Source organism: Peromyscus californicus, unplaced genomic scaffold, assembly GCF_007827085.1.
Source record: "Peromyscus californicus insignis strain IS unplaced genomic scaffold, ASM782708v3 Scaffold_6__1_contigs__length_162567912, whole genome shotgun sequence".
In the NCBI taxonomy this organism is placed as follows: domain Eukaryota; kingdom Metazoa; phylum Chordata; class Mammalia; order Rodentia; family Cricetidae; genus Peromyscus; species Peromyscus californicus.
In genome coordinates, this window is record NW_026294584.1 from 9,647,749 (window position 1) to 9,672,713 (window position 24,965).

The window sequence follows — 24,965 nt, forward strand, 5'->3', positions numbered from 1 at the left end:
CAAGAAAAAAATAACAAAAATGGTAAAAAAATTGATAAACCTTTTCTACTTTGTAGAAGAAACTTCAAAGAATATTATGAAGAAACCTTCAATGTAGTAAAGTGATGTCATAGTATTATATTATCAAGCAGCAACCTTAGCACAGTGCATGTCAATGCTTCTGAGTGTTTAATTATGTTGAGATTTCTCAATAGTGTACTATTCAATTATAATAGTATGTAATATGTTACAGAGAGTGCTGCTCTAAGCTTTGGTGAGTACTATCAATCACTCAGATAATTTTATCACTCATGTATAGATGGTTCTTCTGAAGCTTATGGATACTTCTCAATAATAAATGTAGACCTGATATGACATACTTTTTTTTTTAAAGTAGCGTTTACTGACAAAGAAGAGCCTAGCAGGAAAAATATGAAAAGGTACCATCTATATTTATATGTAATACAAATATATATTATTTTTACATATATTATAATTCTAAATTTTAAATTATGGAGCTAAAGGAGAAACCTTAATAATGGCATATTTCAATGCCAAATGAGTAAACAACAATTTTGATGGAAATATAATATTTTTGGTATCTATACCACTTATGCTTTGCAGTGAAACCTTTAATAAATTGAAATGTTCAATATACTCATTAACAGTATACTTCTTCATATAAGTACCAGGTATCTTTTGTTGTATTCTATATAGTATGTAATGAATGATAATTTCACTTACTTAAAAGAAATTCAACTGAAGAACTTGAATGAATTTGCCACTAGGGTTAAACTAATTTAAAGAAGATAATGACCAGTGGGTCTGTACCTAGCAGATGGTAAGAATTCAAATAAAATACATAGGTTAGTCACTGTCCAAGCTTCATGGGAATTTCTAGAAAGATGTACAGAGACTTGAGGCTAAACTGATGTGTTCATATTTAGCAGTAGCTTGAACCACTGCATGGACAATAGAAAAGAATTTGATGATAATAAAAATGTCACTCTCTTGAAATGTTGGGAAAGCACCCACCCTGGAAATAAAAATTCATTTAAAAATAGCAGCTAAAGTAGAAAAATTGTTTGGATTTCATACACAGTTTTTCTTTAAAGGTTTAAACTTCTAGATTTAGCTATCAGCAAGATAAACAAAACATTAAGAAATGGGTTACACAAGCGACCGGGATTTAAAATGTTTTTACTGGTGTCTAATGCTCCAATGAGGTTTACAAAGAGAAGAAAGGCTGAGTTAAAACTTCAAAATTACTCATGTTGTGATGGCTTAAACACATTTATGAGGATTTTTGCTTAGGTTCTACATAAATAAGCATTGTATCTGCTCATGCCATGTTCAGATTAAAAGAAATAAAACACATTTTTGCTATATGAGAATAAAAGTGACAGTTTATTATAATGGTGTGTGGTTGACAAACACAAGATGAACCTTAGACTCATATTTTACTTTCTTTTCTACTTTTTATATTTTTAAAATGTATATCTTTGCCTTTGACCATGTGTGCTTGCTTGAAACACAGTGTTGCTCAGTTATGAATTACTCTGTCTGAGAGACCTTGAACAAATACAGATTTTATGTTGGAAAGGTGTTTTTATAGTAGCCACACTGCTAACTAGGAAGGCTAAGAAGGTTGTCAAGGCCACATTCCCCAACACTGCAGGTAGGTGGACAGAACAGAAACCATCATTTGAACTGAGCTGATGCACATGGGCTTAGCTAACGAAGCGGGCATCTTTCTTGCCCTCTTCTGTGGAACTCAGAATCCAGCCGAAGCATGGTGATTAAACTACAGAAAAAAAAACATTATGGTGGAGTATTTTGAATCACTGGAAAGACAGGAGTTGTCAGTATTAAGAAGAAAGCTAAGACATAGGATTTGGATGAAACAAACACACAGACAGACAAGAGTCCAAGAAAAGGCACAGGAAACAGAGACTCGCTTGCTAGATTTTGTTTTATCTTACTATATTTTATTTTACAATTATCCTTTAGAAGCCTGTTTGTTTTCTAATGAGAGACAGAAAGAGAGTGGATCCCAATGGGAGGGGAGGTGGGAAGAAACTGGGAGGAGTAGAGGGAGGGGAAATTGTAATCAGGATGTACTAAGTGAGGGAAAAAAAATCCATTTTCAATAAAAAGAAAAAGAAGGAAGACTATCAGTGTGTGGAGGAAGTAAGGGAGAATATCTAACATACAACTCTATATGCCTGGATGATAATGTGATTGACAAAGAGCAGAACATAAATCAAACTCAGAAACTAATATGCCATTTTGACTCAAAGCAGTGAGATATTTTGCCCCCTTTTAAAAAAATGAACACTGTGCTCCATTCATCTGGAATACTTGTTATATGGAAGGAAATAGCAGTTTTCACTGCTTCTCTCTTTAGTTGTATTTCTGTAACCCAGAAGAGCTTTACTTTCTTCCATCTAGGAAAATCCAACTGATACTTCAAGTCATAGTTTACATGTCATTTATTCTCTGAAACTCTCCAGATCTCTCACCAAACCCTAATGCCTCCCTTCCTCCTGAATGACAGCATTTATGTTGGGAACTTCAATTGGGCACTTAGCTCATTGCAACGTGGTTCTTTTCAGCACTGATTGACTGAGCTCCATCTTTACTTAGCATCATACAAGGCACCAGGGGAAAACCAACTGGCCACAAACCATGCTAGGTATGGTGATGTGTGCCTGTGACTCAAAAGATGGAGTCAGGATGAACAGGAATTCAAAGTCAGCCTCTTGGCAATATTGTGAGTTCAAGGACAGTCTGAGCTACATGAGACCATGTCATAAACAAAGCAAAACCCTTGACTTCAAGAAAATCACTGTCTAGACAGGGAAATAGGTGCATAGTAGGTGCACTGCACCGCTGTGGTAAGTGAGGCAGCAAAGGCCAAGGAGGGCACAGTATCAAGGCAGACGCGCTGCTGTGGTCTAAGGCTAATGGTAAGAGAAAAGGATTGTCACATGCGATGACAACGTGTGTCACTGTTTGTTTTGGTTTGAGCTTTGTGAAGGTAGGGCCATGCCTCCCTCTTCCTAGCATCACATCACCTCACAAGTTCACAGTCATGAGATTAGAACGGGTTGAAGTCTACTTTTAAGGGACAAAGTGTCTAGAGGATGAATTTTTTTTCTTTTTAATCTTTTGGTTGCTTGTTTGATGTAGGGTCCCATTCCTTAGCCCAAGTCGACCTCAAATGCTTAATCCTGCTTCATCCTCTTTTTGGGATTCGGACATGTGCTGCCGCATCTGGCTCCCAATATCTTGACTTAAATTCATCCTGCTTTTATTGGTTTGATTTGACTTATAGTATCACCAGTGTCTGTGCACTTGAGTGTTTGAAATGAACAAGGAACCCTTTTCTCTGTAGGCTGGTCAGGGGAAACAGACCAGGTATAAGGACTCAATTCTGCAGCCCTCTCTTCTCCTTCATCTTGAGGTTGCCTTTATTTATTAATGTACAAATGCATGATTCTTTAACTAACCAGTATAAGAAAGTTTTTAAAGTATAACACACTTATAGGATTTGCATACTTTTGAAAAATAATGTTTTCTTCTTTATGGAAACATCTATTGCAAATATTAACATTGACCTTAAATAATTATTAACAAGTTAAAATTGAAAGCATGGATTTGTTATATAATAGTGCTAAGTCCTGTTTGTCAAATGTGTCTTTGAACCGACATACCTGAAGGACTTTCATTAAATTAAAATTGTGTTTTAAAAAGCAATCTTTATAGAAAGACTTGAAAGAATTACTCTAATGAACCCATATGAATACGACGCTTGCCCATGAGCTTCAAGACAGGCCTCCCTCTACCAGTTATCTGGCATCCATATATACCCTGAATAAAAGCAAATAGATTATGAGGTGAAACTTTCATCTCCATGTTTTTCTTCCAGGTATGGCATAAAGAGAATAATATTTAATGTAAAGGGCATAAAAATTCACATTGTCACTATAAATATAGAATACAATTTACAGATGACTACAGGGAAGAAATCTGTTAGCTAATTATGCGGCTCCCTGACTCTGGCTCTCCAAACTTTTGAAGCTTACGTTCCTCAATACCATATGTTACAGGGAACAGTAAAGACATCTGAATTCAAATATTTTGAAGAAATGTGTATTTAGCAACTGAGTACATGCTAAAAAGGAATAATTTACAGCAGCAATATCATTACATTTTTTTCTCTCCAGTTTTCTAGTTCCCATCTGAAATGCAACGATAAATACAGATATGGAACAATTTACGACCTGGCAAAAAGCATGCTTATGGAGGGGCACACACTCTCTGCCCTAAAGTAGTACATAAGCCACCGTGTCACTCGTATGGGAAATCTTGCACTCCAGGATGTTGTTGAACACACTGAAATGGAGCATCTATAGAAACTTGTATTTTATGCTGTTCTTCCTCATCTTTTCAAAATTATTTACACCTCTTTGCCTAATGTGTAGGTAGCAAAAATATTAAACACATACCATTATAAATCACTAAGCTATACATAAAAGAAGCAGTAAGTGTGCATCCACATGCATTTACACGTTACAGTTGCTATCGGCGGGGCCTGGTCTCTCCGCTGTGCTGTATCTGATTTTTCAGACATTAAGACTGCTGAGGTGATATGTCACATGCATCTCCTATGCAGATCTCATCTGGGATGACACATGCATATGCCAAAGTCCATCTAACTTAGTAAGTGGGACATTCATTCTTCTTCGTGCAAACTGCCCTCTCTCAATACACATTGGCAGATTATGACTCTCATCAGATTTATTTACTTGTAAGTTACATTAGTAACTTCCTTTGAAAACTCAGACATGGTGATTGATAAAGACATGTCAATATATTTGTTTGTTTGTAACACTTTTAATTGAAGCCTAAACTTTTTTCTATTGCTATTTCATAGTGCTAAACAAAATGCATTCAGGTTTTGGAAGGCATTCATGAAGTTATCATACAATCTTCATTCCTTCAACTCCTTTATTGTTAAGAACTAGAAAGAAATGAGAGACTTATGTAATTACAAATAAACTTGTTTCAGCTGCAAATTTAGAATGAAACATACACAAAATGTTCAGATGGATAAGACTCTATGAAAATGAAAAATGGCTTATATGGAGCACCCTGCTTTCTCTGACTTCGTATTTCTGGTACTATTCTCTGTTAAAAACTGTGATCTTCAAAGAATTTATCAATTCAGCTTGCCTTTGAGGATGTACTTCCAAAAGCAACACCATGTTAGTCAAGGAGCCTAAAATCAGATGTAGAATATTTTTAGGCTTTTATTTGAAAGACGTGTCAACAAATTGTTTATTTAAATAATCATTAAAACTGAAACATGAGCTTCCATCTGTGAAGTATTTCAGTGGAGAGGGAATAACAATTTACTGCAGTTGAGGTGAGAAATTAATGTTTAGTTAATTAGAATCCTGAGACAACTAGAGATAAAATATCAGCGCCACTTCATTAATTAGCAGGAAGATGTTTACTTGCCTTTCTGTGCATGCTGAAGGATCTGTGGGGGGATTCCTGAAGTGATGAGATTCATGCCAATGAACTGTTTCATAATGCAGAAAATCTTATGAATTTTGAACTCAATGATTCTCAAGAAACCTTTTTCAATCAACAAAGGGGGCAAATTCTTAATTATTTTGTATTATCTTGTATGTTATTCATAAAACAAAGAGTTTTGCACTTTCTAAGTGAAGTGTGTAATCTGAAAATAGCTTATAAATTCATTCTCATTGAGATGAAAATACTTAATATGTTCCTCATACAAATAATTGTATTATATAGGGTGGAGAAAATATAGCTGATTTAGAAAGAAATGGTTGGGAAATGCGTCATTGAGGTGTTCCAAATGTCCTTGATCTCTCTCTTTCAGAAGTCATTAAACGATAAAACAATAGAATCCCTAGTGAAATGTGGAATCATGAGAGGTCCTGTGTCTCACATATCATACAATTATTCAAGCAAAGAATGAAGAGACATTTTAGTAACACTATGATAAGACAATGCTATTTTCATGAGATACACAGCTCTTTTTTTCTCTTGATCCTTCAGAATGCATCTAATGAATGTTTTCTTCCCTTCTGTGCTGTCTTAATTTTTTGGTTGGCTAAGAACATTATGCACGTCATAGTTAACTTAGATAATACCTTTAAAAGTAGGGTTGGTGGTAAAACCTTCTATTTGTTTGATTTCCTCAAGGGGAGAAAACCATAATTCTTATCTTGGTTTCAATAATTAACAGTTAATGGTGAGAGTATGTATCTAAAGTAATATACTAACCCTTACAGAACTGAAAACAAAGTGTGAAAAAGAGCAGCACACAGTTGGAACTTTTAAACAAATTATATAGCACAATAGGTGTAAGACAAAAACCTACTCTAGCTTAGAAAACAGCTAATTTTTACTGCATATTTGTCATGGTACATTTAAATTATAGTTTTAATAAAATACATCTTTAGATCAAAGCTGAAGAAGACATCAGTAGTAGATCAGTGTATTCCATTATTCTTCTGGATGATGGATGGTTTGCGTTTGTACATTTCCACACCCTATTTCACTTAGTTTCCTTTGCCTTATCTTAATCCTCCAGTACACACAAACACGAGTGCTGGTAGACAAAACATCCTTGAATCCAATCACGTTTTGGAATATTCATCTGCTTACTAAATCCATGCAGTTTATTTTCAACTCTTGCTTCAATAAAATGGCTTTGCTGACACAGTTTTTCTCGCTTCAAGGGCAATATGGCAAGTGACATTTTTATTTCTCAGGCAAAGAAGAAAGCAAAATGAACTCTTAGAGGAAACACTAAGTTGGCTGATGTGAACATCTGTGCTCACCTGTGATCTCTGTCAGGTGTTGGCGTCCTGAAGAAAGCCTGCTGGGAAAGTTCCTCAGGGACGTCATTTAAATTGGTGGAACCCGGTTGAATTTCCCACCATTGTAAACATCCACATAATGCCATGAAAATGTCCATGTGTATTGCATTTTTCCAGTTATTATCTTAGCGAGTCTATACTTGTTTGAGGTTGGAGGTGGTGTAGCTCAGACACTTCTGGGTGCCCTCTCAAATTCGTGGGTCCTCCTGTTTCTACCTTTCTTGCTCTCCTGAATGTGCTTCCACTTGTTGCTGCTCCCTTGCGAGTGCCCCGGCCTCTGTCGCCGCTGCTTTCGGTCCCTTTTCCACACTTGTTCGCAGAACTCATCCATCGTGTTCAGGTTGGGGTGGTTGATAAGCTGCATGAAGTCTCTGTACCAGACCTTCTGGCTGGGCGTCATGCTGCTCGACATTTCTTTGGTCTTTGAGCCATCTCCATCGTCATCTTTATGAAGAAGTTCTTCCAAATGTTCTGTGTCGATGACTTCCAGGGTCACCTTAAGAAGAGTTTGCATGAATCCGTGCTCCACAGCGTGACACAGGTAGTTGCCTGAATCCTTCTTTTGCAGACTGCGAAGCAGAAGCCCTTGTTCTGTCCTGATGATGTGGTCCCCTACTCTGATCTAGCAGAGACAGGCAAAGGAAAGCATTCAGATTTCAGAGTAATGCAAAGTCTGCCACTCTGTTTAGAAAAAGTTAGACATTTGTTGAGGTGGGTTTTAGAAATTAACATTTTTAAGTTAAAATGAAAAAAGTCTATCCTGGGGAAAAAGCTGTAGTGTCTATCAATTGTTTTTCAGATCCCTTTGAAAACTTTTACAATACCACTATTTTTATAGGATATCTTATAGTGATGTGAAATACTCAGGATAGCTGGAGGAAAGAATAAAGATACATTTAAAATTTGAAAGCAAGTATACAAATGTGACACAAAGTCCATATTAGATAATGAACTGGGAATTACAGGAACAAAACCCTAGAAAGCAAAGGATTAAAAGGAATTCATAATATGATCTGTAAAGAGCAAAATAAAGTATCAGTATTTAAGCCAACAGAAGAATATATATATTTTAGGTTTGGTGAATTATTGTCAATTTACAAGTTCCTGGAAGTAACATGACATGAGGGTATACTCCAGGATACATCTATCTTCTCTTTCACTTTGAATAGAGTTTGCAACAGAGAGCATAACCTGACGATGTATACAACATGTTTACAGTTTTACCTTGTAATTCTATACTTTAGAACTGCTTAATATGTCAAAAACTCCCCAAACTAACAGGGTTGTTTTTACCATTGTGTTGATAGTGAACTTGTAAAATTATAGGCACTTAATGCATTTTACAAGTGAGTGAAGCATTCTGGTCACCTTTATTTAATACTTATAAGTAGTTTAAAAAATTTGAAGCTTTCCGTGTGATTTTCTCTATATAAGTTGTTATATTTGTATCTATTGAGAAGATCTTTCTGAAGCTGTTTTAATAGTTAATACCAGAGTTGATGGTGGGACTCAATTTCTTCACTCCAAATCAAGGAAGTATTCAATTCTTTCCCAACTTTTTCCCATTTGCAGAAGTTACAGAGAAAGAAAAATGATCTTATGTAGCAGAATTCAGTGAGCAAAGTCCAAAATTCCAGGGAAACTTGACTTTTTTCTTTTAATGCACAAACATAGGAAATTTAAGTGCTTTATAACTAACCATGGCAAGAAATAAGGCCTGGAAAGTATGTGCCCCAAGTGCTTTCCCGGCAGGCCCTCTTACCCAGCTGCATTTGTTTCTCTTACATAGTCTGCTACAAAACAGCTCACACAGGGTGCTTGTCTAACGATCTATTGTTTGGCTCTGCAGTGTGTTGGGGTAATCAGTACTCTGCCCTCCAAGTCAGCAGTACTGGGGTGAATTAACCTATGGATCAATAGAGATAAGTCAGTCAACTGAAATCCTGTACCTCCTCTTTACGATCTTCATTTCGCCTCTGAAATTGCCAGTATACCAAGGCTCTCTGTGACTTTGGACTGCATTCCAAGAATGTGCTACTGTTTTCCACTCCATAGATGATTCTCTCCTCAAGGCTGTGCCCATGGTGATTATCTAGCCAATGATAAGAACAGGAAACAAGAAAATGTTAATTCGTAACCACAGTTTTCTCAAATATTTATGTGGAAAGGCAGAAGATAAACTGTTGCCTCTGTAGAAGCCATTTTCAGATTGATTAAAGAGAAAGAGCAAGTCAAGGATTTCAGAACACAGTACTTGCCTCAGCAGATTAATCATTTGTTTTGGGTTTTACATGCAGAGAGTCATCTGCCAGCAAGGAGCATCCCATGACCAGAACTGTGCATGTGCACTATGACCTGTGCCTTTGTGCTGTGTCTCTCCAGTGCATGGAGGCTCTTAGTTATCTTCTCTGACAGGAACGTCACCGGACTCCACTTTCAGAGAAAAGAGCTATTTCTGACAAGTTAGTTTGCTGCTTTGTTATTTGTTTTTCATCTGTGAAATTAAATTCACCTTCCAATATTTATCTAACATTTTACAGAATATAGAGTTCAGGATGTTTATACTCAATGCCAGTAACCCCTAAGTAATTCACAACTTTGTCCTGAAGACCAACTGGTGTGAAATGTTTGGGATGGCTCCGTAGAAACTCACATAATTACAATGCAATATGGTTTCAATTGCTCTTATTTAAAAATGACATACCCTTTGTTATTTTCCAGAGTTAGGCTGTGGACCATGGCAAGAGCACATAATAAAATGCAGCAATACAAAAATCTGTTTCCTGATTAAGTTTCTATTATTTTACCCTTTTTGTAACCTCCTTCAATGTGGTAACTGAAACACAGCTCAGATCAAAAGTATGACACAGAGAGGCTAGGTAAAACTCAGTGAGAGAACAAAACTCTGTGCTATCTTGTGTAATCCTGTTTCCATTATGACATCCTGAACAATCTGGAACTCATTAAATTAATTTAGAAAATAATAAATATATTTTCACATGCGCAGAGAGCTGACAGTGCGGACTGATGAAAACTTTCTGCTCTCTCCCTCAAATTCAGCTAGGATTTTAATTACAGAAATGTTCTCCCTCCTCTTTGGCACCACTTTGACAGTTTTACTCTAGCCTTAATCAACTTACTACTTTTGTCTGTCATAAACAATGGGATTTGCTTATGCGAAGTTGAAAACTTTTGCAAACTGCTTCTATGCTCATCCCTGGTATGGCCTCTGCTCCCCACTGCCCAGCTCTCACTGTGCTGCAGCAAACTTCTACCACATCTCCATTCCTAATGCCCCAGCCTCGTTGTCTGCTTATCAACTGCCCTAGGCAGGGACGGAAGTCTTTCTGATCCTGGGACATGTATCTGTCCCTTCTTGTTAGATATCAATGCCCTGAAAACAGTAAAGGATGCAATTTACAATGAAAATAAACAGCAACAATTAGTTGATTCTAACTCACATTGTTTATCTCATATGATACATACTTATATTTGCATTTGCATGTATATGGGGACTCTAAGTTCTATAACGAATGTGACATGCTTCCCCTCCCCCCACATGGCCCTGTGCTACTCTGTAAGACATCTGTTCTCTGGACAGAGGAGAATTGAATTGCTACATGCACCAGGGCCTGCAAAATCTGCGGTTCATAACCTGCCATGAGTAATTAGAATGCTTTGTCATGGAATTCAATAATGTTTATATTAAATATATTTTTTCTGTTAATTATTCTACAGTGTAAACTTGCTTGATCACGAAATACTTGAACACTTGGGAAGATATAATTCATTTTGTCTCGGTGCTTGAATCACAACATATGTGACACCATGATAATAGAAGATCCCACTAAATTTCTCTTTACCTCCATGTCCTCTAGACCAAATATCCTCATGATGGAATCTATAATGACAATGGACTTATCAACAGAAGTCTAAGATATGTGTTTTTGCTGACACATAGCTAAGAAGACAATTGTGACTTGAATAATAGAAGAGGTCTCCATTATAAATGGGTATGTCTGTGGACTGGAGAGATGGCTCAGCAGTTAAGAGCACTTGCAACTCTTGCAGAGGACCCCAAGTTTGGTACCCACAGAGCAGCTAACAACTGTCTATAACTCTAGTACTAGGGCATCTGAGGCTGTCTTCTAGCCTCTGTGGGTACTACACGTACAAGATGCACATATATACAGACAGACAAAACATTCATGTACATAAAACCAATAGGTCTAATAGGATCAAAACACAATGTACAAAATTCTCAAAGAACTAATCAAAATATTTTTAAAATCACGGTCTGACTTGTCTCTTTGCCAATTAAACCAAATATTCCTTTTAGCATTGGGAAACCAATTCAGTTTTTATTTTATCTTTATAGTCTTTTCTAGTAGGAACAAAACTTTCTCATGTAGCAAGAAAAAATGATCTTAATAACAGGTGTCTTCTTATATGTAGAAAAGCATCTCTTCTGGTTCTGTTTTATAGTCAAATCTCACACAAGTGATGTATGACTTAACAGAAAATTGACATCAATTTGTTGATGTTGCTTTTAGTTCAACTTCGCAATGTAACGATTTTCTTTAAGAAACACAATAGTCACGCTCTAGTATCTGAGTGAGAAAACAGCGCCTGCTTACTTTGGTTCATCAGGTTGGTGCCTGAACTTAGTGTGCTTTGATAACTTCTACTCTTACCAATACCTTAAGGACCGTTCGACCATTGAGTTGACTGAGTTGACCCTTCTTCTTCCCCTTTCTCCAAACAAAAGAAAGAGAAACATCTTCCAGTGACACCACACTTCCTGCTCTAATAACTGTCCATCACTATCAGCACATAGATGTCCTCCTGTATGTCTTCAGTTACAGATTATCCTACTTTGTGTTGTTAGATTCTGCTGCATCAGCCAGAAAGATAAAGGCTACACTTGCATCGCGTCCAGTTGTTTCTGGTAAATTCCTGTAGCAGGACATGTATACCATTACCAACTTTTCACCTAGGACTAGAGCTTCCATGTAGGAAGCCTCAGGCAAACGCCCCACATTTCAGTGTTCAGACACAGCCACTTTGTCATATTCATATTTGCTTCACTTCATGCTTCACAGATGCTGTATAAACATTTCGAACATGGTATTTGGAAGGAAATAAAACACCCATTATCTGTTTTGACTTTTCTTCCTGAGCTATTTGCAAAAATGTTGGGCAGCACAGGAAACACTGAAGATACAACTATCTCACTTTTCCTCTCTCCATTTCCATCCTTTTTTCTCTCAAAAAATGTATAAACAGGAGAAATATTATTTCCACTGTTGTCTTCTCATCATACTATTTTGATTATTATCTCTTTTCAAGCATACTGTAAATTTGTAACAGCACCATACTGTAATTTCATAGCACACATTGAGGCCTCAGCCACTCCCTTTGAGTCAAATGCTTTATTGAAGACATACTGTTCATTCAAAGTTTCCTGAAGGATAAGAAGTCCTGCATCTTCAGGATTAGTATAACCTGAAATCTCCCTGAGGATCGAACAGCTGACTGAGAGCAGCTGTCCTGCCCCATACAGTGTTGCTGGGTCATTTATTCTATCAACGCTGTGTTGGCCAGGGAACCTGGTGGCTGCGGAGGAGGCCCCGCCCTCCTCCACTGTGCTGCGCACTGTGTTTACGTCACAGTGTTCTGAGGGTGGAGCCTGCTGACTTGCAGTGTTTTCCCCATGTCCACCTTTGTTAAACATTATTTCTTGTTTTAGGAATTACTGAGGTTCTTTAATAACAATTGCCTGCTAACAGTGAACTCTGACCCCCTCCCCTCTTTGCTGCCTTAGAGAACACCATCAGGCCAATGTATAATACGCCCATGACATCTCAGTAATTGTATTCTCAGTGCATAGTGGCTTTTGTTCTGTGAATGTTTCTCTTTATTGCCATTTTTTCTTTGCCTTATTTTTGCTTTAGTAAAAGAAAAATGATTACAAACTATCTTGAGTGTATTATAAAGATCCATAGTACTTATAGAAGATGCATGTAGTTATGACTTCTAAATTCTTTGTTTTTCTTAAAATGGTTCTTGGTGACTCCATGATGTGGCTTCCATGAGATGAGACTGTCATCATCCATGATGTAGTGATGCAACCGTGGCTCAGGCTGGTATGAAACTCACAGTCCGTCTGTCTCAGCCTCCCAGTCATTGGGGATATAGGAATACACTGTCACATCTACGATAATCTCTAGGTTAACTAAGAAACAAAGCTTTCAATATATCTTTATCATTGTTAAGGAAATGCTGTGACTTTACAACCGTATACCTAGCTGCCATCTAACACAACTGAACATATTTTACAAATAGAACTTTATACAGAAAAACTGTTCCTAAAGAAATAAAGCAACCATTTTACAATTTAAATTTCTTCGACCATTACAAAAGGAAAAAAACCAGAATAAATCAATAAATTGACTCAGCAGTCCAGAGAACTTGCTATGCAATCACAAGGACTTGGAGTTCAAATCCAGCACCGCAATGAGGTGTCCAGCAGTGGCCTGTGACTCCATCTGGAAGTGGAGTACAGTCAGAAACTGCTGGGCTTGCTGGCTTCCAGCCCAGTGAAGGAAACACAATCCCATATCAAGAGACATTGCTTCAAAAGGTAGAAAAGAGTGGCAGGGACACTGGGTCTCTTCTTCCTGTCTCTGTGTGTATGCACACAGACATGTGCTAAGTCTCCCAGACAGACATACACATACTACAAATAAATGATGCCGGTGCAATGGCTGTTGGAATAGTTTCAATTGTTCAAAAGTAAAATCCCATGTTAAGAGTCTGCATGAAGACAAATATTGTGGTGCTTTTAATGTTAGTCCTGCTTGCCTTTAAGCATTAAAGAAAGCACCTCAGCTTCAATGCATTTGAGAACCGTCTTGCTCTTTGTGGCACATGTAGCATATTATTCGCAATTATTGCTGAATTGATCATGTCTCTCACTCAATGTGTCTACCATATTTCAGCAGAAAGGCAATTAAGAAATCTTACCAGATATCTGCTGAGATACAAACCTGAATAAATACACTGAATTTAAGATCTTACATAATTTTGACACCTACAGGCACAGACTCTAAGTTTAACCAATATAAAAGGACAAAGGAATTATAGTCCTACTGTGGTAGAGTATTTTATTATACTACTAGTTAGATGAATATATTTTAACTTTAATAGCTCTAAAATAATTTATTCAAGATGTAGTAGAGCAGATCTATATGATCATGTATATTCCATATCAAAATATTATAATATGAAATAATAAGACAATAAAGGTATTTGAGATGTCACATGCATAGTTTTACATTTTTCATGAAAGCCTATGCTAGCAATGGCTAATGAAAAATGTACATCTCCAGGAGAAAGCAATATGATTCAAAAAATTTTAAATTATATTTTACTCTACAACCTTCTGTCATGAAAGCTACCATAGGCATTAAGGATATAGTTATTAAACTGATATAATAAATTCTCTTGGGTTCAACAATCTGAATTAAGCAAAATAATTTTAAGCAACTAAATATTAATATTACTTAAAAATCAGCAGTATGTTTGGATAACACAATGCTTCAATATGTTGCAGCTGCTAATGACAAGAAATAATGTTTTTGAGGAAGCAATCTTCAATTAATCATTTCCTCTTTTAGTGGAATAATTTATGGAAATGAAATGAGACTAATAAAGTACAAAGAATGGGAGGAAAGAAAGAACTTAAATAAATTGCTTCCTTTTGTAACAACAGAAAGTCACGATATCCATCATTTGGCCAGAAATATCATGTTGCTTAAGGCCTTATTTAGCATTTGATTCTCTTCCAATAGTACCGAAATAGAAGGAATCACATTTCAGCTTCCCATTTATTTCATTCTCCATTTTAACCCCATAAACATTTCCCAAGATTGAAATGTGAACAAATGTAACGATCTTGGAAAATGTAATCTCAGATAGGAGACAGATGGATGAGGTAGTGAGCCACAAACTCATTCCTTCTTTGATTTCTGGTATTGGATTTTGATGTGTTTGTCCCTTATTGAGAATTGAGTTTCACAGACAATAACTATAAAAATCAAACACAAGTGGAAAGGGAGGTAGACAGATACAAAGTAATTGAACTAACCATTTCTGACACTTAGGAAATATAGTTACTAGTTGAAGAACTATAGTTACTATATGAAGACAAATCAATTCTACTTGCTTTATCACATTGTATTTATGATATTTTTCATTTATATTTCCTGTGGACTGTAAAGCAAAAAGAAAAAAAACAAGGAAGCATGGCCTACAAATCTGGTGAAACATAAAACAGTAGTAATATGTTCGTAAGCATTGATCATTATGATCCAGAAATACAAAATTTTATCAGCAAAAAGATTTCAAGTAGATGAAAAACATCTTAGTAGCAGGCAATTACAAGGCATACCATGGATGAAGGGGATATATGTCGTGGGCTAATAAAAAATTAAAAATGTAAAGGAGAAAAAAGCCATTATAACATAGCCTTTACATGCACATTTAGATAGGTAGCAAGCAATTTATCAATTGTCTTTATTTTGGAGCAGTTAAAAGTCTAAAATATAAATTGTAGCACAAGAAAGGAATCACACTTGTTTATCAGTGGGATGTCTGTGACATGGGTTTTCAATGTTCAGGGTGATGGTTGCAGCCATCGATCTCGGTAAATGTTGGCGGACTGTGATGCAGGCTTCTGCATGAAAGCACAGCCATTTCCATCTGATCCATCTATTAGAAATGTGACCAACGTTAACGAAGGTTAATGGATGTGAGTTGACAAGAACCAAAAGACCAAATGAGATCTTACAGAAAATGTAAGGATATGACATAACCACTTGATAAAGCCTATTAAAGTTATAAACTACATTTTAGGTGCACATCAAGACGTGTTTTTGTTTCTGGGCATTACATTTCAATTGGATATAGTGTATTGAATTTTAAAATTCAGGTAGTTTTCAATATTTCTAATGTGTTTGTATTTATTTGGATTGGTTCTTAGAATGTGCTTGTCACCATATGGACAGTGAAAGGGATAAGCAGATTGATAAGCAAGGGAATTTGAGCAGTATTATTTTAAATAATTATTTTGTTGGAGAAAGTAACTTTCTAGTCCCTAGCTAGTATGTCTTATTTTTAGAAAAATTATTTTGAAATAATGATGAAATCAATGTGTTATGAAATGAAACATGAGACTTGCCACAGCTATATTCTTCTAGTAATATATGATATCATGACCACAGCTCTTCTAAGCATAGGGCACGATGAAACCTAAAAGCTTTCAGAGTGGTACCAATATGCATATATTTACTGTAATATTATGAGTCTATGTGCAACATCTGGTATATTTTATTTTCGTGACTTTATAGTGAATGCATTACCAAAGAAAACAAAATAATCTATATGCCAGAGCATGATTGCCATAGGAACAATTGTTTCAAAAAAATAGAACAGGAAACATAGAATTTAATCTTTCATTTACTTTCCCCAAGAGATTTGATGGGAGATAGGAAACAATCATTTGCAGAAGCAGAAACCTCCCATAAACAATAATGAAAATACCATCTTGTATTATAATGATATTTGATTCCTACAACTTTTAGAATTAAAGGAAAAAGGCAGACAACTTAGAATCTTTATAGTAATTAAATTTAATTGCAAAAATAGATTATCTGGGATGAGATGAAGATTTTTGTAAAGAAAATAAAATAAATGAAAATATTGCAAACCTCACACATATTTAGTAAATGTAATTGATTTTTTTGTCTAAGGCAACATCTGAAGATTAGCTGTTGCTCATTGATTACTCCAGAGATAGGAGTTTCAAGGGTGTCTATAAAAGTCATAGTAGGCAATACCATGTGACTTGCTTCTACAATGCACACTCATCACATCTCAACTGGTCTCATGTTAGCTTGTATCTTACCTTTACTCTTGATCAGAGCTGAAGTTGCTTTATTTTAGAAGGAATTTTCTTATTGTTCTTCCCCGTGTCAAACTCTATGAACCTGACATATGCTGGGACTAACTTCTCTGTCTAAAGTCACGAGTCTACCTGGTTTGCATGAATGCCAATCTGAAGCCTTCATCAGTCCCGACTTATAAATCAAAGAACAGTTTTTTTCCCTTTCTCACACCTATGATTATGACTAGGCATTTTTTCATGGTCTCCCCCACCTACATGGGCATTTCTTTCTCCCTAAGACTTTTATTGAAGAATCTGTCTGCAAGATTGAGTCTGGAATTCTGCACTAGATTGCCATTCCTGGGCCATTTTCTTTCTTAGCAGATCATGATGTAGTAGTACATGTAATCTTCATCATTGCTTTATAAGTGGTATTTCATAATTCATGGGGCTCTGGGTTTTAAACGGATGACGTCAGCACCTGATCAAACCTCAAGGCTCCTCTTGGGTTAAATGCTCATACTCACACTTGGAAGATGCTAGAGTACAGGTCATAGAACCATTGTCTCACAATACCAAACTTACGGCTCCCTGGACCAAAAAGACGGTACTGCCAAAGAGATTTTTATGAAATTTGGGTATGATTTTTGATGCCACCCAAGATAAATTGAGATGGGCTAGCTGTAGAGATAATTTAGAAGATTACCTTACTTCTGTGGATATTTTATTATGGGACATTAAAAAGGAACTGCATCTATTCAGAACAGCCAAGAAAACTATTAGAAAGTGAAATTGAATGATGCCACTCCATTAGAAGATAGGGCATAAAGTATCTCCAGAATCCAGAAATATAAGATGGTGGTATGAATTTTAAAAATGAAGCTTTTTGCTTTCTGGACACAAAAATCATAAATTGTGCTGCAGCTCATTTTGGTTTGAAAGGAGGGAGGAAAAGGAGACAGTGGAGAGGTAATTGACTTGGTCAGTCATTTTCTTAAATGCAAAGTTGGACAAACTCCAATTTCAGGCACACTCTCCTTTGAGAGTAAGGAATGGATTGGAAACAACCTGAATTCTGCATTAGCATTGTGCCTGGTATGCGATTAGAAAGACAAGATTTTCCAACACACATGTACTATTAGGGTTGGATACGAAGGCTTTGGGTGAGCAGCCATGGTGATAGAGAGGAGTGTTTTGGGGCCAAGGGAAGTGAGGTGGAGTTTCCCGTTTCATCCAGAACAGTTCAGCTTACTCCTGCTCTGCACAATAGGAACATTCAGTGAGGGTGTGTTGAAGGTTATATCAGAAGTGCAATTTCTTCCACCTTAATTTCAAGATATTTTATATATAGTTATTTTATTAAAAACTCAGGATATGTAAAATATAGAGTGTTACAGAATATGTTTACCATTACAGCTGGAAGTGATCATACTGAAGTGTATAATTTAGCTTCATGTTGCTTAGAAGCTTTCTGTTAAAAACCATCTCATATCTCTACTTGTTTCCATATGAGCACATATATTTTATTGAATGTGAGAAGTGACATTAGCAAGACAACATACATGATTTAAACGGGGTTGGGCTCTGGATTGGGGCCCATTTACCTTCAAATATTGCTATCTACTATGCTGAGATAATTCACGGATCCCTAATGGTAAGACTGAGCCTGGCCAAATGGGGATTCCTGCCTTACTCTGCTAACATTTGAACTTCACTCTAACCTACACTGTGTATGCTTTGTGTTTGGTCAATTACCAACAAAAGCAGCCAACAGGCACAGGGACCTTTGAGGAAGGAGTGCTTTATTGCTTTGGAATTTTATGGGCTGTTTGGACCTTTGCTCCCATCTATCTCAAACATAAAATAGAGGTGCTTATCAACCAAAAAGAAAAAAAAAATAGGAATAGTTCTTGTAACACTAAACTGTCACAATTCCTTTTCATCCCACATAGATATGCTAATTGAGTTATTTGGAAAAGAATTCATTCACACTTTACTCTTTATCACAAAATAATTCTATGCACTTAATTTTCGTAGGCTTGAACCAGTACAGTAACACCAAAACACGTCTTCAAAATGGGCAACATTAGCTCCAATAAAATCCTTCAATAATCAACAATATTTATTTAAACATGTCTTACTTTTAAAAAGTTCTTATTCAGAGACAGTTGACTCTAGCTAGTAGGAGCTCATGGAGTCTGGACTGATGGCTGGGGAACATGCTAGGCCCTCTGAATGTGGGTGACAGTTGTGTGGCTTGGTCTGTTTGTGGGGCTCCTGGCAGTGGGACCAGAATTTACCCCTGTCCATGAACTTTTTGGAGCCCATTCCCTATGGTGGGATACTTTGTTCAGCCTTGATGCAGGGGGAGGAGCTTAGTCTTGCCTCAACTTGATATGCCAGACTTTGTTGACTCCCCATGGGAGGCCTTACCTTCTCTGAGGAGTAGATGAGAGTTGTGGGGGAAGGTGCTGGGGTGGGGATTTGGAGGAGGAGAGGGAGGGGAAACTGTGGGTGGTATGTAAAATGAGAAAATATAAAATAAGAAAAAGTCCTTGCTCAGTTTTCCCATCTGTATAGGAGATATTTCTACGTTAGTAGATACTATTTTGAAATAGTATATAGAGCCGGGCGGTGGTGGCTCACACCTTTAATCCCAGCACTCAGGAGGCAGAGGCAGGAGGATCTCTGGTCTACAGAGCGAGATCCAGAACAAGCACCAAAACTACACAGAAAAACCCTGTCTCGAAAAACCAAAGAAAAGAAAAGAAAAGAAAAAAACAGTATAAGAACTTTCCTACAGCCGGGCGGTGGTGGCACACGCCTTTAATCCCAGCACTCCGGAGGCAGAGCCAGGCGGATCTCTGTGAGTTCGAGGCCAGCCTGGGCTACCAAGTGAGTTCCAGGAAAGGCGCAAAGCTACACAGAGAAACCCTGTCTCGGAAAAAAAAAAAAAAAAAAAAAAAAAAAAAAAAAAAAAAAGAACTTTCCTACAAAGGGACTAGATTGCTAAACAAATGAGGCATCACCCAAGATAATACATGTATAACTGTGAATGATGCTTAGAACAGTTTAGAGCTATGTACATAATCAATTACTATTAATCGAATAATAGCCCATTCTTGTTATCTGTTTTTTATTATCTACAGTGGCTGCCCCTTAAGCAATGGCTTCAGCCTGAGGAGATTTTTGTGCCCTCAGGCTCCCCACTCTTTCAAAGCTATCAAGGGAACTTTATCTAAATCTAAAGAACTCACAATTCAACTATTCAATGATTCAAAGGTTTAGGTGGAATTCTGCTGCTCAGAGAGGCTGAACAGCACAAAGCTAACTTTCTCCCTTTGCTGGCTCTTCCAAAAAATCCAGTGTTCTTCTCAAAGCCTCCCACTTAAAAACCCTTGCTATACTTGGTTCCTCCTTACCACTTCCGGTCAGCTACTTGCTGACTCAGCCTTCTGCTTGCAGGTTAATTTTACTTAATCAAACAAGTCTTGGAATTGTTAACAAAAGCAGTAGGAAAAAATGCAACACACTTCAAAATAATATTCCCCAACAGCCATAGTGATATTTCTTTCTGTGTGCATGCAGGTATGTGTGCATATTCATGTGTTTGTAGGTGTGGTACACACATGTGCACATGGAGACCAGAAGGTGGTCTCCAATGTTGTTTCTTCTCAGGAGTTGTCTTCCTCATTTTTGAAGGCAAGATCTCTCATTGGGACCTGAGACTAGCCAATTAGGATAGTCGGACTGGCCAATGAACTTAAGGGTTCTGCCTGTGTTTGCCTCCCAAGTGCTGGGTTACAAGGGCACTCCATCAAGCCTGACATTTTACACAGGTGCTGAGGATAAAACAGTCACTCTACTGACTGAAACATATCTTTAGCATTTATAATGAATGATATTTCTTAATAAATGATATCATTTAAAAATCATCCTGCACTTGTGAACATGATGTTGGTGATGAAAGTAATGAGTAGCTTTTTTTCTAGGATGAATAACAGATGCTATGTAATTCAAATCTCTACTAGAAAACTAAAATATTAAGAATTTCTATTGTGCTTTGAAATGTTTAGATGAGTCATTCCTATTCATTCAAAATTACTGAATGTTTCTGATATTCAAAATATTATATTCATTACAACAATGTAACAAAGCCCATACACTTTCTCATTCTGCTTTTGCTTCTGATATTTATCTTTAACTCTCAAGATACAAGCACATAAAATCTTTAATATAATGAATTAATAACTACTATTTCCTCATTTGTGAAATGATGCTGACCATAGTACAATATTTTCACTTGAAATAAACTCATGGAAAAATAGTAGATATTCAATTGTCTAAATGGAGTATGCTCCCTGTAAAACTTAGGAGGAGAGTGCTAATACAGGCACTTTCCCCAGGCAAAGACAGAGCTAAAACTTCGCTCCTCTTCACTGATTGTTTTCTTCGAAGTCAGGAGAGTAACCCACAGGGAAGCCATTGACCAGAAATGTCTAAGAGTGAGTGATTTTAAAGCATTTGCTCCAACATCTCCTGATTCTCCCACAATCCTACCAAGGATTTTTGAGTCTGATGCCAACACATTGAGACTATACACAATGGGGCCTGCATTTCAAGAAGGTAATGTATTTCACAATGCATGTTCAAGTGCTATGTGTAGTGGTGGCTCCCCTTTAATATACATAAAACAAGAATATTCTACACACATAGGAAGTCAAATGAAAATTAATAAAAAAAAAAAAACAGCAAGGGTGTTTTGTGATACTGTGCAAGGCACCTGAAGCGAAAACAGGATGATTGTGTTTGGTTACAGTGTACATGCTTTGCATGTTAACTATTATTTTTTAACTCTTCATTAGTGTCCCTGTCATTGGGAAGTTCCCCCAGCAGAGGGAAGCACAGCTTCATTATGAATCTCATAAGTTGAAATAGGGAGAATGAACTTACACTGCAACGATACATTTTAAATGGAGGTTGATTGATGTTTCGGGTGAAATAAGCAACTGTGATGTTTAAAATGTCTTAACATCTTACAGAAAGCATACAGCATATTGTTTGCAAATTGCCCACTTCGAGGAAATATACAACTAGCTTTTTAACATAAGGACATTGCTTCCTTGTCTATCTGACTCAAATACTCAGAAAGAATATACTGGCTTTGCATCATCATCATATAGACATATGGCTTCTCAGTTGATTTGAACATTAACGCTTTTAAGTTTATTTCATATGTTTTAATGAAAATTTCTGTTGCCAACCTCCTTGACTAGCTAATATGTAAAAGGATGTTCATAAACCTGGCTTCTTTTTGTCTAAGACATTTGAGTTTTGTGTCTCATAAAGATCTAAAATCTTGAATTTCTTACACTTGTGATCTTAAAAGCTATTCCCATTTTGTGTTCTTCAGCAGTTTCTTCAGGCCAGACCGTACGTACTTCGCCCTCAGTATTCTTGAAGAGATGTGTGCACTCTTGTCAATTTAGTATCAGAGGTTTAAAGTTGAAGAGTGTGACTTACCATGGTGCTGTAAGTCTGAACAGTGAGTCAGTGGGTCTCCATTTCTTATATCTTGTCGTCTTGTGCGTCTAAAACAATTACATTTAAGAGACATTATTCTATCTCTATTTTTCCAGTTAGGAATTTCTGAAGAGTCAAATCTTATTGAACATTACAGCAAGAAAGAAAAACATGCATTTGCATCCAGTGTGGGTGGAGGAGGGTCAAATGTCATCAAATGGGGAACAAGGACACCGAATTCAGCAACTGCAACCAAAGGCCTTTATCACTGATAGACAAGAAATGCTTGCTTTCTAACAGGTATCAGTCAACAGCAATCTAACACTGAGAAGCTCTAGACTTCACTGTAGAGGAAATAAGGAATAATATGCTGAAACAGCAACCCATTTCTTCAATAAACACAATCCAACTATTGTTCTCAACATCTATGTGGGTGTAAGCTTGAAAATTAAAATTCACATGAATGATGGTTTTCCTGATTGCTCAAACATACTTTTAAAATATACTATTGTCTAACTTTAGAATGTTTAAACTAAAAATTCTTTCTTTTATTGCTTTCTAATTTTGTCATATCAGTATTTTATAGAAAAGCATCTTTTCTTTTTTATTTTTTGAGACAGAGTTTCTCTGTGTAGCCTTGGCTGTTCTAGAACTCACTCTGTAGATTAGGCTGGCGTCGAACTCAAAGAGATTGTTTGCCTCTGTCATGAGTGCTGGGATTAAAGGCATGTACCACCACAGCCCAACTTAGAAAAGCATCTCTAGTATGTATTATTTGATTTTTTTCCTTTGGTGTTAGGGTTTGAGGTCAGAGCCCATTGCATATGCTGTACCATTGGACTATACTTCCAGCATCTGGCCCTTTCATTCCTTGTTATAGATAGGGTCTCCTTCTACAGTCAAGGCTGGGGTTTCACGTATATACCACCATTATTGCCCTATCCTATGGTTATGATTGGAAATGAGTTTATTTGTGCATTGGAGAAATGTAGGAAAACAACCACAAATGTTGAACTTAAAGGCAAGATCTCCTTTTGCTAGGAGAGTGGGTGGACCAAGATGACCTTCACTTTTACAGAAGAGCAGAATGTATACATCAAACTAGAGTTAGCTTCCTTGCCAGGCTTCTCAAACTATATGTGAGGTTACTTGCAATTAGACACATGTAGAGGAGGAGTTGGTCTCCTGCTACCAGATACAAACTAGATGTAGACAGAGAGATAAGAAAATACGGAGAATGGCTGTGTATAACATACAGGGAAAGTCTGGCTGTACTTGACTGATTTTTTTCTTTTTCATCAATTTTAAAGGTATTATCTTGCGATGAAATTAGTTACCATCCTTGAAAAGAGCACCTTTATTGGTCATTGAAAATTGTAAACATGGAATTCATTACAGTCCTCATACATTTAGAAGTCTAAAGTATTTATAGATTTCTATTTGTAGAAGTAGTGAGACTATCAAACAGATGTGTACATTTGAAAATTGAGCCAACAAGAAAACTGTGAAACCTGAACCACAAAGCATTGGGGAAAGTCTTTCTCAATGGTTCAAGCTTTAAAAACTGCTATCAGAAGATACATATGCTGAAAGGACTCTACACACCCTTCTCAAACACATTTCTAGTGCCAGACACATGGAGTTAGATCAAGTAAAACTTAAAATTCACAAGAAAAACAAAAGCACTATCTTTTGGTCTTAATTTGTGGATGTGTGAGAACCACTTGCAAATATATAAAAATATGACTTTTAAATGATAGTTATCTTTATTTCTTTTTCTCCTTTTTTGATAAGAAAAACTTAAAATTCAAACCTTTCATTACCAAATCTTGCAATGTTCTCATTATTATTTCTTATAAAGAAAATAGTCATTTTAGATCAAATATGCATTCCATATGTATATTTGAGTAACACAAAAGTCCCCTAGAGCTAAAAAGTTTAAAGAAGGACAAAAATTTCATCTTAAATAATTTATAATTATCACAGTAATAACTGTATATTGCAATGTATTGAAAGATCCATAGTTTCTCTAATCAAGATATATTAACTTCAAACTCAGCCAGTTTTTTCAACTGTAAAATTCCAACAGATTATGTAAGTGTTAATCATAACATTTCAATCTAGAATTCTGAAAGATTAAGAACACTTGGTTATGTATGTGGTCTGCATTAGGAGTTTTTACATTTAGAATCAGTGTGATTCTGTGTTCTAATTTTATGCTAATATGATGAAGCTAAGTTGTTGGTGAATTTTTTTAAAAAGATATATTATTTATTTATTTTATGTATATGTTTGTGCATCTGTGTGCATTCATAGATATACCATGAGACCAGAAGAGGGAGCTGGAGACTCTGATGCTGAAGTTATATGTGGTTGTGAGTCATCTATGTGGGTCTAGGAACTAACCTGGGGTCCTCTGTAGGAGCAGTGAGTGCCCTTAACCACTGAGCCATCTCTCCAGCCCCAGTTGTAGATTGTTTAATATTGAAACAATAATATCCCAAACATCAGTGAAAATATTTAAGTTGATGTTAGGGTCATGCTTTCCTATAACATTTGTAATATTACAAATGCTGCAGATATGTTTCATTACT

General features: G+C 36.5%; 1 protein-coding gene across 3 annotated transcripts in view; it reads right to left on the bottom strand.

Annotated features, from left to right (window-relative positions):
* Positions 1 to 1,160: 1,160 nt before the first annotated feature.
* Positions 1,161 to 24,965, bottom strand: part of Sema3a (semaphorin 3A) — a 479,305-nt gene continuing 455,500 nt past the window's right edge. For all 3 annotated transcript variants that reach the window (XM_052720980.1, XM_052720981.1, XM_052720982.1), the window contains 3 exons: positions 22,372 to 22,439; positions 8,852 to 8,994; positions 1,161 to 7,524 (listed from right to left, as the gene is read on the bottom strand). In XM_052720980.1, coding sequence (XP_052576940.1) covers positions 7,069 to 7,524; positions 8,852 to 8,994; positions 22,372 to 22,439 — 667 coding nt within the window. In that variant the 3' untranslated portion in view covers positions 1,161 to 7,068. The remainder of the gene's footprint in view (positions 7,525 to 8,851; positions 8,995 to 22,371; positions 22,440 to 24,965) is intronic.